The sequence below is a fragment of the Schistocerca cancellata genome, chromosome 8 (assembly GCF_023864275.1).
Source record: "Schistocerca cancellata isolate TAMUIC-IGC-003103 chromosome 8, iqSchCanc2.1, whole genome shotgun sequence".
Lineage (NCBI taxonomy): Eukaryota > Metazoa > Arthropoda > Insecta > Orthoptera > Acrididae > Schistocerca > Schistocerca cancellata.
The window spans coordinates 575452285-575470671 of record NC_064633.1 but is presented as its reverse complement, the minus strand read 5'-3'; the positions used below and the strand labels follow the sequence as shown (position 1 = coordinate 575470671).

The following is an 18387-nucleotide window of genomic DNA, read 5'->3' as shown; positions in this document are numbered from 1 at the left end:
CAGCCACTGGTTGCACCAAGCGGTGAACCGGTCAAGATGGGATTGGAGAAGGTGTTGGGAGCGCTGTAGGGTGGGGGCAAGGGCAAGGAAGGCGGTGTCATCGGCAAACTGGAGAAGGTGGACGGGGGCTGACGGTGGCGGCATGTCCGCCGTGTAAAGAAGGTACAGAAGGGGGGAGAGGACGGAGCCTTGGAGCACACCGGTGGAGGGGAAAAAGGTGTAGGAATCTGTGTTATGGATGGTGACATAGGAAGGACGGCGGGAGAGAAAGGAGCCGATCAGACGGACGTAGTTAAAGGGAAGGGCGAAGGTTTGGAGCTTGTAGAGGAGACCGGAATGCCACACGCGGTCATAAACACGTTCGAGGTCCAGGGAGAGGAAGATGGCGGAGCGACGGGAATTAAGCTGTTCAGAAAGGAGATGAGTGAGGTGAAGGAGAAGATCGTCGGAAGAGAAGGACGGCCGAAAACCACACTGGGTAACGGGAAGGAGGCGGTGCTGGCGGAGATGCTGGTGGATGCGTCAGGTGAGGATAGATTCCAGGACCTTGCTGAAGACACGGGTCGGACGTCTGAGAGCGACTTATATATCGTAGAAAGTGGGTGTAACCAGAGTTACACGTGATATGCAGAGATAATCTTTGTCAGAGATAAAACTTAACTATCGATCGTAATCTCGTCACGGATAAAACTGTCTAGCAATTCTGCAGTGCTACTGTCCAAATATCACTAAGTTTCATGGTCTCTTCTTTCCGATTAAAATTATCCCTATGTTTATATATTTCAATTGCTTCTCTACAAAGCCGTGGGTAATAGTTCGTCGTCGTAGATAAAATTTTTGTTTCGGAAAACTTCACTTGATGATTTCCTGACCGAAAAGCGTGTTCTGCTACAGCTGATGGACCACGACCTTACATCCCGGAAGGTTTACCAGAAGATATGTCATCCGGTCGTGAAAGCCTTCATACAATGTTATGAATATTTACTTGGTGACTGCACTGGAATTGGGTCTCTCAACCTCGTCAGGACAAGTGTCATTTAGCGGAGAATGAGCGACTCCTGATCGGAAAGCTAGTGTTAACATCCAGTGGGATGTTCCGCCGACCGCTGCCCTTCATTTACTGCCACTCAACGATACAGGGTGAAGCAGAGGCCGGTGAATCCGGTGACCCGACTAGGTTTCTCGTTCCTTGTTGGTATGGCACCTCCGGCTAGCAACGCGAAAAAGCGCCGTGCGGGCTGGGCGGGGCGGAGCCACTCACTGAAGACGTAGATGATGATGACGAACTCGACGAGCCCCGGCAGCGACCCGCGCTCCTTGCGCTTCCACTCTGCCAGGATGGAGCGGAGCCAGTCGTTGCCGAACCACTCGATCAGCATGAACTCCACGCGCTGCGACGCCAGGCCCAGGAGAGCTGCGACACACAAACACACAGTCTTCTCTCAGCACACTGTACCTACTGCATTGTAAGAGGTGTTACTGCGGAATTTTTACATCACGTTGCATGTCGACGTAATTCTGAATGCCAGGGTTTACGTCCCTTTTAACTTATACTTGTTACGAATTAGACCATGGATACTACGATAATGTTTAACCCTCCATTACTCGCGCGAAAATTCGTGACATCGTCACTCGCGCGGATGATGTAGTGGGACGAAATTGAAGCGTCACCCATCCACCAGTGTCAGCCCAGTTTGCAGGTGAATATAAGTTTAATTTAGTTTTTGTTTATGTATTTTTTAATATTTTATAATGATTGTGAATTGCCTAAAGTTTTTGTATTTTTTTTATGTTTCATGTACGGAGAGGGCGGCGCAACGAACGGAGACAGCATCTTCGCTGCCGCGACCAGAGAGAAAATTCCTGGCCACTATACGTCGCGGGTCGACAGCCAAAGAGCAACAGAAGATCCTGGAACCGAGTTGTTGCGTCGTGCTTCTAAAAATTGATAAATGAAAATATGTAATCTTTTTGTACAACAATGATATCATAGGAAGTTTAATCTTATTGAAAATTTTAGTCCTATCTTGTGAAGGTTCAGGTTCACGTCTGTATGTAGGAAGATAATAAACTAGTGGATGCTACTAAAGTTGAAATACGTGTTCTGAGGATTTATTTATGAAGAATTATGTGAATTGATTAATAATATATTTGACAAGATTATGGAATTTTGACAGCGTTCATCGCAACTTTGAATCTCAAAAGTTTATTCAATGTGTGATTCTAATATCGATTAAATCAAGATAACGTGTGTCAATATAATTTCTGAGGAGAAACAAACGAAATCTAAATTGAAAATGTTTACGCAAACCAATTGGCCCGAGTGACGTAATTCTGTGCTTACGACTCAAATGATGTTTTACAGTTTCGTTCAAGAACCATTCTGTGACAATTTAAAAAATATATAAATAATTTTGAAGTGGATTGTAACTGACGTAGGTGACGAAGTCTACACATGGTCATATGTCAAACGAAAATCATTTATAAGAAACTTACGTCGTTACACTACAATGACTGGTGTCATCCACAAAGCAAGCGGTCTATTTGTATACTTTGAACGGTCTTTATGACTGTGTTTATGATTTTTTTTATTAAATCTAAATATGATGATGAGGTCCCATACTCTGAGGAGCGTAGGGGACGTGGCGGGAGACCCACACCGCTGTACTAGGCAAGGTCCTAGTGGAGGTGGTATGCCATTGCCTTCCTCCGACCGTAATGGGGATGAATTATGATGATGAAGACGACACAACAACATCCAGTCATCTCGAGGCAGGAAAAATCCCTGACCCCGCCGGGAATCGAACCTGGAACCCCGTGCGCGGGAAGCGAGAACGCTACCGCAAGACCACGAGCTGCGGACCAAATCTAAATATAATACATTTAATATTTGTACACAGTATAATATATTCTAACGTATGAAACAGTTTCACCATTCGAAGAACAACGTCTTCAGCTGAATTACAGGCATTCATGGTCCCTCTTGTTGCTTACCGACGTACGGTTCTAATTGTAAGTCTAAGCGGTTTTTACATCAACCAAAGCAAACACTTTTAACCCATACTTTGCTAGTTTGCTAGGAATATATTGTTGAATGGGCAGTTTCCATCTAAATGCCAAAAGCTGTTCGTCAACAGTAAGATATTCACAAGGTGAAAAATATTTTTGGCAATTGTTGTTGAATAGTTCAAGTACCCCACTGATAGCTGTGATAGCAGCCAACTTGTCAATCACTCTGCGAACACCTCTATCACGGATATTATCGAATCTCAGACATCTCAATACAAACATGAATCGGTTTCCACTTATGCATAAATAACATGGTTCAAGTCCGTTTCCGTTTGAGTTATCCCATAATTAGATATACTCTTCCTAGAACACCTGAAAGATCCACATAGATATAACAACCCAATGAAAGCTCTGATCTCTATCGCATCTGTTTCTTTAGCGTCCCTTTGCCTAGAGAAGTTACCACAGTCTTAATTGATGTACATATTAGTGCATGTTGCGATAACGCTTATTATATTTTCATCCAAGAACAAATTGAGAATTTCTATTTCTGTCTTTTTTATACGAGCTTGATTTTTTTGGTCCAGGTAAATGCGTAATAAAATTACAAGATTTGCTTCTAACACCGGTAGGATATTTATTTTTCCCCCGTTTAGTTATTCCATCTTTCCCTAAAAAAATGCATCGTCTTGAGTTACTTCTTCCTGTGATTCATATTCATCATTTTCTGACACTTCTTGTTCTGTTCCCGAATCATGACCGCTTTCATGTACAGAATCCTCAGTCTCTGAGTCGGCGCTACCACTGTGAGCATCTTCATCACTCAGCTCACTGAACCATTCCAACCATACATTAGGATCTCTACTAAACTCTGCCCAAGGATTTTTGACTTTTACATTTCTTCCACAGTTTAAAAATGAAGAGAATACTAGGTAACATCGAAGGTAACTGCAATCAGTTTCAATATGTCTAAATTTACGCACATGAAAGGTCGATTGAATCTAGGAAAGCAATAAAGTAATACACACTTACTTTGTCTCAGCAGAGCTCGTGCGGATGACAAGTGGCCTCTAGACTAGAATGTTTCATAAGCAATGTATCTTTCGTAACTGAAAGACAACAATGATTGGAGCTAACAGCCGGAGAGTTAACAGAAAGGTACTGAAAATGGCGCGAACTCAATCCAGCCCTGTCAGACAAAATTGAGCGGGAAAATCATGTGGATGACGAGTGTAATCCGCGCGAGCAACGGAAGTTTAAGGCAGTGCATCAGATCTTACAATACTGTTTGCCGTGTTGCGGGAACTAGAATACGGTTTTGTGCTCTCAGTTGTCATCAACTGTAATCCATAGATGAAGGAATGCACATCAGATTATTATCTTTCATATTTCTTCTTACAGAGTTTTGTAATTTTCACTTAACATTCTCGAGTAGTGATAAATGAAAGAAAAGTTCCTGACATGTAGCGATTACAACAACGTTTACAATGGTCTACATAGCTAAATACATTATCTTGGGAAGCTATAATACACTGAGATGACAAAAGTCGTGGGACCCCTCCAAGTGCTCTGTTGGACCTCCTTTTGGCTTTGATATTTCTTCTTACAGAGTTTTGTAATTTTCACTTAACATTCTCGAGTAGTGATAAATGAAAGAAAAGTTCCTGACATGTTGCGATTACAACAACGTTTACAATGATCTACATAGCTAATTACATTATCTTGGGAAGCTATAATACACTGAGATGACAAAAGTCGTGGGACCCCTCCAAGTGCTCTGTTGGACCTCCTTTTGGCTTTGATATTTCTTCTTACAGAGTTTTGTAATTTTCACTTAACATTCTCGAGTAGTGATAAATGAAAGAAAAGTTCCTGACATGTTGCGATTACAACAACGTTTACAATGATCTACATAGCTAATTACATTATCTTGGGAAGCTATAATACACTGAGATGACAAAAGTCGTGGGACCCCTCCAAGTGCTCTGTTGGACCTCCTTTTGGCTTTGATATTTCTTCTTACAGAGTTTTGTAATTTTCACTTAACATTCTCGAGTAGTGATAAATGAAAGAAAAGTTCCTGACGTTGCGATTACAACAACGTTTACAATGATCTACATAGCTAATTACATTATCTTGGGAAGCTATAATACACTGAGATGACAAAAGTCGTGGGATCCCTCCAAGTACTCTGTTGGACCGCCTTTTGCCTGGAGTGGTGCAGCAGCTCGACTTGTACGAACTCAACAAGTCGTTGGAGGTCCCCTGCAGAAATGCTCAGCCATGCTGCCCCTATAGCAGTCCATAATTCCGAAAGTGTTGCCGGTGCAGCATTTTATGTGTGAACTGACCTCTCGATTAAGCCCCAAAACTGTTCGAAGGGATTCATTTCGGGTGATTTGGGTCTCCCAATCATTCGCACCAATTGTCCAGAATGTTCATCAAACCAGTTGCTAACAAATGTGGCCAAGTGAAATGGTGCATTGTCATCCATAAAAATTCCTTGGTTGCTTGGAAACATGAGGTCCATCAATAGCTGCAAATGGTCTCCAAGTAGCCGAGCATACCCATTTCCAGTTAATGATCGGTTCAGTTGGACCAGAGGAACCAGTTCATTTCATGTAAACACAGCCCACACCACCAACTTGCACAGCGCCTTGTTCACAACTTGAGTCCATGGCTTCGTGGGATCTGCGCCACCTTCGAAGCCTACCATCAGCTCTTATAACTTAACTCGGGACTCACCTCACGAGGCCACGGTTTCTCGGTCGTGCAGGATCCTACCGATATGGTCACGAGCTCAGGAGGGGCGCTGCTATGCTGTTAGCAATGACACTCGTGTCGGTCGTCCTCTGCCATAGCCCGTTAACTCCAAATTTTGTCACACAGTCATAACGGATACGTTCTTCGTACGTCCCACATTAATGTCTGCTGCTATTTCACGCGGTGTTGCTTGTCTGTTAGCACTGACAACTCTACGTAAAAGCGGCTGCTATCCGTCGTGAAGTGAAGGTCGTCGGCCACTGCGTTGTCCGTGGTAAGAGGTAATACCTGGAATTTGATATTCTTGGCAAACTGTTAACACTCTGGATCTTGGAATATTGAATTTCCAAGCTACACTCCTGGAAATGGAAAAAAGAACATATTGACACCGGTGTGTCAGACCCACCATACTTGCTCCGGACACTGCGAGAGGGCTGTACAAGCAATGATCACACGCACGGCACAGCGGACACACCAGGAACCGCGGTGTTGGCCGTCGAATGGCGCTAGCTGCGCAGCATTTGTGCACCGCCGCCGTCAGTGTCAGCCAGTTTGCCGTGGCATACGGAGCTCCATCGCAGTCTTTAACACTGGTAGCATGCCGCGACAGCGTGGACGTGAACCGTATGTGCAGTTGACGGACTTTGAGCGAGGGCGTATAGTGGGCATGCGGGAGGCCGGGTGGACGTACCGCCGAATTGCTCAATACGTGGGGCGTGAGGTCTCCACAGTACATCGATGTTGTCGCCAGTGGTCGACGGAAGGTGCACGTGCCCGTCGACCTGGGACCGGACCGCAGCGACGCACGGATGCACGCCAAGACCATAGGATCCTACGCAGTGCTGTAGGGGACCGCACCGCCACTTCCCAGCAAATTAGGGACACTGTTGCTCCTGGGGTATCGGCGAGGACCATTCGCAACCGTCTCCATGACGCTGGGCTACGGTCCCGCACACCGTTAGGCCGTCTTCCGCTCACGCCCCAACATCGTGCAGCCCGCCTCCAGTGGTGTCGCGACAGGCGTGAATGGAGGGACGAATGGAGACGTGTCGTCTTCAGCGATGAGAGTCGCTTCTGCCTTGGTGCCAATGATGGTCGTATGCGTGTTTGGCGCCGTGCAAGTGAGCGCCACAATCAGGACTGCATACGACCGAGGCACACAGGGCCAACACCCGGCATCATGGTGTGGGGAGCGATCTCCTACACTGGCCGTACACCACTGGTGATCGTCGAGGGGACACTGAATAGTGCACGGTACATCCAAACCGTCATCGAACCCATCGTTCTACCATTCCTAGACCGGCAAGGGAACTTGCTGTTCCAACAGGACAGTGCACGTCCGCATGTATCCCGTGCCACCCAACGTGCTCTAGAAGGTGTAAGTCAACTACCTTGGCCAGCAAGATCTCCGGATCTGTCCCCCATCGAGCATGTTTGGGACTGGATGAAGCGTCGCCTCACGCGGTCTGCACGTCCAGCACGAACGCTGGTCCAACTGAGGCGCCAGGTGGAAATGGCATGGTAAGCCGTTCCACAGGACTACATCCAGCATCTCTACGATCGTCTCCATGGGAGAATAGCAGCCTGCATTGCTGCGAAAGGTGGATATACACTGCACTAGTGCCGACATTGTGCATGCTCTGTTGCCTGTGTCTATGTGCCTGTGGTTCTGTCAGTGTGATCATGTGATGTATCTGACCCCAGGAATGTGTCAATAAAGTTTCCCCTTCCTGGGACAATGAATTCACGGTGTTCTTATTTCAATTTCCAGGAGTGTATTTCCGATGGAGTGTCCCATGAATCTAGCTCCAACTACCATTCCACGTTCAAAGTCTATGTATTCTTGTCGTTTGATCATTATCACGTCGTAAACATTTTCACATGAATCATAAATGGCAGCTCCGACAACGCATTGCCATTTTATATCATTTGTACGCGATACTACCGCCATCTATATACGTGCATGTCGCTATCCCGTGACTTTGTCACCTCTTTGTACATTTGTTTGCATGAGCGTTTTCAGCAGCAGCTCTTATAATCAATTATTACTAGTTTCTCTGTCTTAAGCGTACTGCAATGAAGTAAAGAGAAGTTTAGCCCAGATGCGTTTAGCTTTCATTTACAAAGCATCTTCTGTGGTCGTTGGTGTTTCTGCCTCTTGCTCAGATATTCTGCAAACAGCTGCTTTTTTCTTCGTTGTTAGCAGAAGCTGAGGTCGGAAGAAACTTCGTTGTACATTTGCACTTGGCAGTTTTTTGCCTTTTTTGAAAGGCAAAGGAAAAGTTCTTTAAAAAGAGCAAAAAACTGCCGAGTGCAAATATAGAACGAAGTTTCTTTCTATCTCATCCTCCACTAACAACGAAGGAAAAAGCAATGGTTTTCAGAATATGTGAACAACAGGTAGAAACATAAATGATCACAGAAGATGCTTTGTAAATAAAAGCGAAACGCATTCGAATTTATTTTTCGCTTTAATTAATTGCAGTAAGCTTAAGAAGGAGAACTCAGTAATAACTGAACTGGAAAGCCCCGTATATTTTTGGCTAATACTTGATTTAGTTTTGCAGTGACCACGCCTTGCATAAAAAACTGAAGAGTCAACCAGACAATTTAGGAATGCAAATTCTTACATAATCTGATGGAACACCTACCTTCAGAATTTACGTATTGATAAAAAGTTATTATTGAAGTGAAACTTTAGAGACTGGAATAAACACAATATATTTCAGATTACGTTAAAGCTGTTGAGTTGGGATGAAATTCAAATTTTAATTACGTAAATTACGTCTCAAATCGAAATCCTGAAAAACACATAATAACACACATACTGCTACTAACATTATATTTGGACTTTTGTAACACTGTAACAATAAGTCACGCCAACAAAACCAAATTCTAATTTTGTCTTTACGAGTGCAACAAAAACTACCGAGAACAATTGCCTTTAACTGTTAAAAAGGGTAACACTAACTTGTATCTATACAGAATAACCATTACAGAAAAGTAAAATAACTACATTAAAACTGACAACATTTGTTTCATGTTAAAGACTAATTTGAAAGATTATTAGTAGTCTGCATAAAGAAATTAATATGTAACAATTGTGTTATTGGACAGGTGCGACATATTTCGCACGGAAAACGAAGGAGGGCGTCGCCGATCAGGTGTGGTAGAAGACAGACGTGTTTTGTAAATCCTACGTGTGTGGTAGTTCTGGGTACTGTTAGCACCCATACGTCATTGTCTTTGATACGCGAGTGTAGCCGGAAGCAGTAATAAATCATGAAGATTACTGTAACAGCTATGTCTTAATTTGTTGCAGTTAAATCCACAATGGAAATTTCTGCAGAGTTGTGATTACGAACCTGGAGGTACTAGGTATGTGGTTTCGACTTAAAGGAAATCGTCAACAACAAACTTAAATATATTCTGCTCCTTCATTTTCTTGAGCAGACACGGGGTTTCTAGTGATAAATTCGAGTCTGGCGTGTCAGAACAGACGAATTGCGTCCGATATTTCAAAGACAGATCACCTACTGTAATGTCACACCACTTTTAAGAATTAATGTGATTTCATTGAACTTGGAAATCCAAAGATTGTATCATTAATTATTTGAGTGTTTCAAGGATTGTCATTGAGATATCTAGTCATGATATAGAACGTGACAGTTAAGTTACGATGACAAATGTACTTTTTCAATGGAAAATACGTAACATGCTGACTGTTAACGTCATTGTCCTTCACATTCAACTTCAGCAACATTAAATTTTTAATGTGGAATAATTTTCTTTTAACAACGTTCAGTAAGTTTTACTATCTATTCAATTCTTCACCTGACAAGTGGTCAAAGACTTTTTGGACTACGTTACTGTGAAACTTCTTAGTTTGAGTCTACTGAAATAACTGAGTAGGTGAAACGTCTTAGTTTGTACTTAAACTGCTGAGTGTTTACTTAAATTGCTGAGTGAAACTGAACCTACTGACTTGTTTCTTATTTTTCCTGCAGTGAAATGAATCCCTACTATTTACCAAACTTGGAGAACTGGCGTCTATATAATTACAATTTAACAACATATGGTTTCAATTACAAATGTAAAGAAAACAATATTATAATGAAGAACATGATAATACAAATAACATTTTTAGTAATTCAGGCTTTACAAAAAGGACAAAATTTAGCAGATGTATGAGTATTACATGAACTATGACATAAGCAAATAAATGTAAAATGAGAATATCAGTAGAAGCTTAACAGAATAAATAAAGTTTAAAGATTTTCCTAATGAAAAGAACATGGTACAAAAACAGAGATTAGATTTGAGGATAACAGTATTCTTCATCATAGCGAATGCAGATTAGTATTAGAAGGAAAAGAAATTCTACCAAATTTATCTTATCAAGTAAATACACAAAGATAGGAAGAGCACAGAAGTGTTGATTTTACTGCATACATTTGTCTGTTGGTCATACTGTATGTAGCAAACCTCTGAGATTATATGACAGTGTTAGTGTTTGCACGTGCGTTGATAATTCAGCAAGGGACTGGTTAACAACATAGCTGGTTCCAGGGATATTGCAAAAAAAATAGTGAGTGCACAAGAGGTGGTTCATGGACTAGCTACATTATCCTCAAGACTCTTCTGTTGTGATTGTGCACCTGCACAGTTGCAAAGGATGGCTGCTGGCCGTCTCTACAAGGACTACAGTAGGTCTGCACCTTTGGTGGCCCATTACTTCCTTAATCTCTACAAGGACTACAGTGGGTCCGCACTTGTGGTGGCCCATTACTACCATAACCTCTGCAAGGACTATTGTGAGTCTGCTCTGTGGTGACCCACCAATTCTACCAATATTCAATATTCTTCAAGACTTCGACTGAGTCTTCATGTCAAGAGACTGTACCGTGTTTTCGTGGGGAGGACAAGACTACTTCTTCAAGACTGGATGGTGGTCCACTACTTACGTGTGCTTTTCCTTTTACTGCTTAGCCTCTGTGCATAAAACTGGCGTAGACTTCTCTTCTGCTAAATTATAACTATCTTTAGGAACTGTAAGGAGAAGTTTTACTTTATTGACAAACAGCACACTGGTTATTCTTTGTGTGCATTTGATCTATTTGATATTGTTAATATAAAAAATTTTAACAACTTAGTCTTGGCCATTGCCCAAATCAATTTGGAAATTTTTAGAGGGTAGCAGGGGGCTATGTAAGTAGCCTGCTTATATGTTTGTATGTTGGCAGCGCTATAGACTGTGATTAATATCGCTGACAGCACTCTGCGCCCTCTGTGGTTGGACGGACTAGCAGTTAGCAGTTAACAGCTAGCGAGTGGACACCTTGGACATGTGTCCTTCATGGAGACTCGGTGTTGGTAGGACATGCATTGTAAAATGAAGATGGATGTAGTTGGTAATGTTTGGGTAGTGGAATTATTGACGACGATATAAGCTTTGGACCCGGATGTCACATGAATAAGGTAAAATCTGGTAAATACATTGTTTGTTCTTCAACAAAAATCTTTCTTTTGCTAACCATATGCCTCCTAGTAGTTAGAGCCTATAGTAATTAGAATCTTTTTTTTTTTTTTTTTTGCTGGCTGTAGTTGCTGCTTGCTGTAATTTCTGTAGTTCGAGATGTGAAGATTTTTTTGAGGTAAGTGACTTATGAAAAAGTGTTGGTTATTGATAGAATTTCAGGGCCATTCTTTTGTGTTAATTATTTGAAGTCATGTTGTTGTTGCAGAACAGTCAGGTTACGTTGCGCTTGTATATTGTGGGTAAAAATGAATGGGTTAAGTTTCAGTTCTTTTGTCAGGGAAAATTCTGTAAATCAGTGTTGATAAAAATAACTATCGAGATAGTAGGTTCAGTTTCACTCAGCAGTTTAAGTAAACACTCAGCAGTTTAAGTACAAACTAAGACGTTTCACCTACTCAGTTATTTCAGTAGACTCAAAATAAGAAGCCAGAATGAGATTTTCACTCTGCAGCAGAGTGTGCGCTGATATGAAACTTCCTGGCAGATTAAAACTGTGTGCCGGACCGAGACTCGAACTCGGCACCTTTGCCTTTCGCGGGTAAGTGCTATAGCAACTGAGCTACCCAAGCACGACTCAGGCCCTGTCCTCACAGCTTTACTTCTGCCAGTACCTCGTCTCCTACCTTCCTTTCTTTCAGGAGTGCTAGTTCTGCATGGTTCGCAGGAGATCTTCTGTAAAGTTTGGAAGGAAGGAGACGAGGTACTGGCAGAAGTAAAGCTGTGAGGACGGGGCGTGAGTCGTGCTTGGGTAGCTCAGTTGGTAGAGCACTTGACCGCGAAAGTCAAAAGCCCCGAGTTCGAGTCTCGGCCCGGCAGACAGTTTTAATCTGCCAGGAAGTTTCAAAATAAGAAGTTTCAACTGTTTCCTGTGGCATGCTAAAGTGGAGTGATTGAGTATGTAAGTCATTTCTCCTTCTAGTATTGCGTTCATGAATGTTCCAGCTGTCTTCGAACATCGAATGATTCTACATCTAGATCCTCATTTATACTCCGCAAGCCACGTCATTGTACTTCGTATACCGCCGTTACTTCCCCATTTTGAATGTTCCACCCGTGAATAGCGTGGGAAGGTCTGCGTGTGAACTCGGGTCTCTCTGATTGTACCTTAATGGCCTTTCCTCGAGATATACGTAGAGGCAAGCAACATATTAGCTGACCCTTTTGGGAAAGCATGCTCGCGGAATTGTAACAGCAAATGACGTCTTTCGTGTAAAGTCTTCCACTAGGCTTGTATGAACATCTCCGTGACACGCTGCGCTTGCTAAAGGAAATTGTAACGAAACGCGCTGCTCTTCTTTGGATCCTTCCTGTTTCCTCTATCGATCATTTCTGGTATGGGTCCCAGACTGATCAGCTACATTCACGTATCGCTCGAACAAAGTCTTTTTTTTTTAAACTACAACTGTGTGCAAATAAATTGGGACAAGACTATTAAACTTTAACTTTACACATTAATTACCATACTAGTTGACAAACCCTGAGTTGCCTGGGTATTTAATTTGCCAATTTTGTATTAGAAACGGAAAAAAGTGAACTGTTTGTAACGTAACATTGAAAAAATTTCATTTCCATGCATTAGTGGAAACACCTCTGAAACTGTGAAACAGTCGTGCAAAGAAATATACATGACGTGCAGTTGTATAATTACAGTATCCTGGACAGTTGCTGTGCGCTGGGCGATTTTGTGAACGCCTCTACAGCAACGCCTCTTCATAGATCCATTCACAGCTATCATTTCCGCCTGTAGCCGTTTGCGCATGGCAGTTGCAGGCTGTCAGAAGCACTGCCAGGTATCAGCTATTTCCTTAAGTTGACTAGACTGTGGAAGTGTCTTAATAACAAAGAATAAACATGTTAAAACTTCATGCATGATGCGGCATTTTTTCACACATGTCAGTTTGTGATGTGATGTCACGTGAATTATGATAGGTGGTTCTTACCCCGACAGCGACTATTATCTGACTGTAACGGATATGTGTACCAAGTCTGATTGAAATAGGTCCAGTGGTTTAGGTGGAAACGTGAAACACACACACGCACACACACACACACACACACACGCACACACACTCACACACACACACACACACACACACACACACACACACACACACACGCACACACGCACATTCATTTTTATAATATGTATGGATGTGTAATATAGTTAGCAGCTTACTTAATATTGATGACTAATGTGCCCTCCTTTTGCTTTAACAATCTTCTGAACACGTTGTGGCATAGAGTCGATCACCTTAGAGTAAATGTTTCGTACTTTGTCGTCATGAAACCACAGTTTTACCACATTTACTAACAGGCATTCTTTTGTTGAACATTCCATGTTGCCAAGACATCTTTCCACAATATTCTACAAATTCTCAACTGGGTTAATACTGGTCAATTACGAGGTCAGTGAGGCATGTTAATGTTTTCTTACATGAAACTCTTTAACATTAATGTTGTTTTCTTTCATGAACCTCTAGATTGCTTTGGAAAGATGACAAAGGGCCATACCACGCTGAAATGTTCGTCCATCATCTACAAAGTCTGTAGGAATGGCACAGTCCTGAACCTGAAGATTTCCGTGTATTTAGTTGAATTCAACATTCCGTCAGCTGGAACTGGTGTTCTAGGGCAACTAAAAGTGAAAAAGTCAAAAATATTTTTTGAGAGCGTGTTTTACAATCTGTTCCAGATGTTTATGTCTCACTTCCTCATCGGTACTTCGTCTGACGAACGATAAAATTTGACTCGTCAGTGTAAATAACACGATTCCAGTCACTTGAGGTTCAAGATTTATACACTCCTGGAAATGGAAAAAAGAACACATTGACACCGGTGTGTCAGACCCACCATACTTGCTCCGGACACTGCGAGAGGGCTGTACAAGCAATGATCACACGCACGGCACAGCGGACACACCAGGAACCGCGGTGTTGGCCGTCGAATGGCGCTAGCTGCGCAGCATTTGTGCACCGCCGCCGTCAGTGTCAGCCAGTTTGCCGTGGCATACGGAGCTCCATCGCAGTCTTTAACACTGGTAGCATGCCGCGACAGCGTGGACGTGAACCGTATGTGCAGTTGACGGACTTTGAGCGAGGGCGTATAGTGGGCATGCGGGAGGCCGGGTGGACGTACCGCCGAATTGCTCAACACGTGGGGCGTGAGGTCTCCACAGTACATCGATGTTGTCGCCAGTGGTCGGCGGAAGGTGCACGTGCCCGTCGACCTGGGACCGGACCGCAGCGACGCACGGATGCACGCCAAGACCGTAGGATCCTACGCAGTGCCGTAGGGGACCGCACCGCCACTTCCCAGCAAATTAGGGACACTGTTGCTCCTGGGGTATCGGCGAGGACCATTCGCAACCGTCTCCATGAAGCTGGGCTACGGTCCCGCACACCGTTAGGCCGTCTTCCGTTCACGCCCCAACATCGTGCAGCCCGCCTCCAGTGGTGTCGCGACAGGCGTGAATGGAGGGACGAATGGAGACGTGTCGTCTTCAGCGATGAGAGTCGCTTCTGCCTTGGTGCCAATGATGGTCGTATGCGTGTTTGGCGCCGTGCAGGTGAGCGCCACAATCAGGACTGCATACGACCGAGGCACACAGGGCCAACACCCGGCATCATGGTGTGGGGAGCGATCTCCTACACTGGCCGTACACCACTGGTGATCGTCGAGGGGACACTGAATAGTGCACGGTACATCCAAACCGTCATCGAACCCATCGTTCTACCATTCCTAGACCGGCAAGGGAACTTGCTGTTCCAACAGGACAATGCACGTCCGCATGTATCCCGTGCCACCCAGCGTGCTCTAGAAGGTGTAAGTCAACTACCCTGGCCAGCAAGATCTCCGGATCTGTACCCCATTGAGCATGTTTGGGACTGGATGAAGCGTCGCCTCACGCGGTCTGCACGTCCAGCACGAACGCTGGTCCAACTGAGGCGCCAGGTGGAAATGGCATGGTAAGCCGTTCCACAGGACTACATCCAGCATCTCTACGATCGTCTCCATGGGAGAATAGCAGCCTGCATTGCTGCGAAAGGTGGATAAACACTGTACTAGTGCCGACATTGTGCATGCTCTGTTGCCTGTGTCTATGTGCCTGTGGTTCTGTCAGTGTGATCATGTGATGTATCTGACCCCAGGAATGTGTCAATAAAGTTTCCCCTTCCTGGGACAATGAATTCACGGTGTTCTTATTTCAATTTCCAGGAGTGTATATTTTGGTCCAAGCTGGCCGTTTTTCTTTCATGGCAGGTATTGAAATTACTTCTTTATTGACTTTCTTGCCGTCCGCAGACAGTCATTATGTCTGCGCTGTACCGTTGATGAGGTAATTTCCACTCCAAAAACCAATAAATCTTTCTGAAGGTCGTTACTCGTCATATAAGAATGAATTCTAGAGTTTCTAATTATATTTTTGTCAGTTCTAAGGGTGCTTTATTGTTTTCGTCCACATCTGTCTTTTCTCTTTGGAGGCAATGAGGTAGTATCACTATGTGCCCTAGTAACTCTTGAAACACTACATTTTCCCACACCAACAACGGAGGGAATATTTCTCATAGTTGTCTATTCATGAAGAGCAACTACCTTTGCCGGCTACTGAGGTGAAACGTCGATTTTAACACAAACACGAAGTTTTCTTGTCGAGAACACAGATACAACACACGCTGTTGCTACACATACAAGCATTCAACTGAACTGGAGGAGAACTAAAGTTGTTGTTCATAGTCAAGGCAACAATAGTCCGCCAATAGTCGAACAATTGGGCGGATAAAGTTGGTTTCAACTAACCAACTCCAATCCCTTATAAAATATGAGCTTCTCCCAGATAATTTGTACATTATTGTACCTGTTTTGTGAGTGAACGTAACTTCTTGACTACTTTCTCAATGTATCTCAGTCTGGATTTGATTTATGTGGTCTCTCCATTTTTAACAGCTCCCTACACATTCCCTCAGATATCAAATGGATGTCACTGATTCCAATGCATGTCCAACAATCGTGTAATATATAACAATGAATTTTTCTGCCTATTTATTGGTGACAGGAATCTTCATAAAAGAATAAACCTACTTCGAGGCAGTTGTCAGTGTGTCTACACCTTATAAAGGGCTGTGGTTGTAGAGCAGGCACCGCATTTTGTGCTTATTACACGTTTCTGTACAGCAAACACTATTTTCCTGAATGAAAAATTAAAAATAGTGTAATATGAAATTATTGCACACTTTAACCGCTCTGCATATGACTGCATGATATTTGGAATCAACATAAGAAGTTCCTCAGCACGAAATATGTATTGCAGTATGTACAGGGCACTACATGAAGATACGACTCATGCACAGTTTGAGACCTTCCAGTGCATTCTAAAATCATTGACAGCAAATAGTTAGTTGTTGGTTGTTGATTCGGGAAGGAATTGATGATTGCAGGATAATTCTACAGTATGTAGAGTGACCAATGCAGTAATTCAATACAATCATTTGCAGACAATAAATACAATACATTACAAGATGACAAGAGCAACCTTTATGTACTGTTCCTAGGCATAACATACCACAGTCGAAGAAAGAAAAATAATTATAATTGTGTTCTATCAAGAAGCGGCATAAGAATCGGTTTGTATTATGTAACAGTGATCCGAATCGTGTGCAAGAAACAATTTGACATCGTCTTCAATAGCAGAAATTGTGTAGCTAGACGTTTGCATGGTAAATGATGGAACAATTAATTTACGTTACAGACATGTGCTTAACTATGCATGGGACAGTCCTAATGTGTCATTTTTATTTGTAAATATTATCTTAGTTAATGCTGTTAGTAAGTAGTACCTAGGATGTATATGATATATGCATGACTAGTGATGTGTACTAAAGAGAGAGAGAGAGAGAGAGAGAGAGAGAGAGAGAGAGACAGACAGAGGGAGAGAGAGAGAGAGTGTGTGTGTAAGAGTAATTGTGTAATGGTGAAACATGCAGCCAATCTAGTTAAGGTACTACTACATGGTGCCAGATTGCAATAACCAATTCATCTCACAATTTATTAGTTTTGATATCCAGCACAAAGAGTCTTTCGATACAAATTTCTACACTAGTGCATCCGGTGCAAGCCTCTTCATTTCTGTACAACTGCTGCAACATACAGCAATTGGATATGATTATTGTAGTCAAGCCTTGGTCTCCGTCTACAATTTTTACTTCACACACCACCTTCCAATTTTAACTTGACGATTCCGTGATGTATCTAGATGTGTCCCATCAACTAATCCCTTCTTTTAAACAAGTTGTGCCATAAATTCCTTTTCTCACCGGTTCTATTCAGTTCTTATTCATAAACTGAACTATCTTACCATCTAATCTTCAGCAGTCTTACATAGTACCACATCTCCAAAGATTCTATTCTGTTCTTGAACGAACTGTTTATTGTTCACATCTCACATCCGTACAAGGCTACACTCCAGACAAACAGTTTCAGGAAATATTTCTTTATATTTAAATTTATATCCAATGTCAACAAATTTTTATGTTTCTTAAGCTCTTTTCTTGCTATTGTCAATCTGCATTTTATATCCTCTATACTTCCGCCTTCTCAACTTCACTTTCATGTCTGCAGCACTTATAACTGTAGCCTGGTGTCTGTACAAGTTGTACAAACGATTTGTATTTGTGATTTAACCCAGATACCTTCAGTGTATTCAGTTTCTTCGTACAGCACCCCCTTTCCCACCTCCTGCCCGCATCTACGTATCCCTTCTTCCTTCCAGCCTTTCCTTCTTGCTTGGATCTGAACTCTTGATACTCATATAGCTGCTCCTCTTTGCAATTTTTTTTTCAGGTATAGGCGATATTTATCCTCTCTAGAGTCAAACATGCATCTTTTTAGCCAATCTTGCTTTGCCATTTTGCACTTGCTGTCAATCTCATTTTTAGACTCTATTCCCTTTTGCCTGCTTCCTTCGCTGCCTTTTTTATACTACTTTCTCGTTTCGTCATTTAAATCATATACATTATGTGTTATCCATGGATTTCTACTGGATATTATCTTTTGCCTGTATGATTCTCTGCTGCGTTTAA

The 18387-nt window shown here is 42.8% G+C and overlaps 1 protein-coding gene across 2 annotated transcripts in view; it reads right to left on the bottom strand.

Moving 5' to 3' along the window:
* LOC126094726 (transient receptor potential protein) overlaps positions 1 to 18387 on the bottom strand; it is a 412416-nt gene that overhangs the window by 135762 nt on the left and 258267 nt on the right. For both annotated transcript variants that reach the window (XM_049909269.1, XM_049909268.1), the window contains exon 10: positions 1262 to 1414. In XM_049909269.1, coding sequence (XP_049765226.1) covers positions 1262 to 1414 — 153 coding nt within the window. The remainder of the gene's footprint in view (positions 1 to 1261; positions 1415 to 18387) is intronic.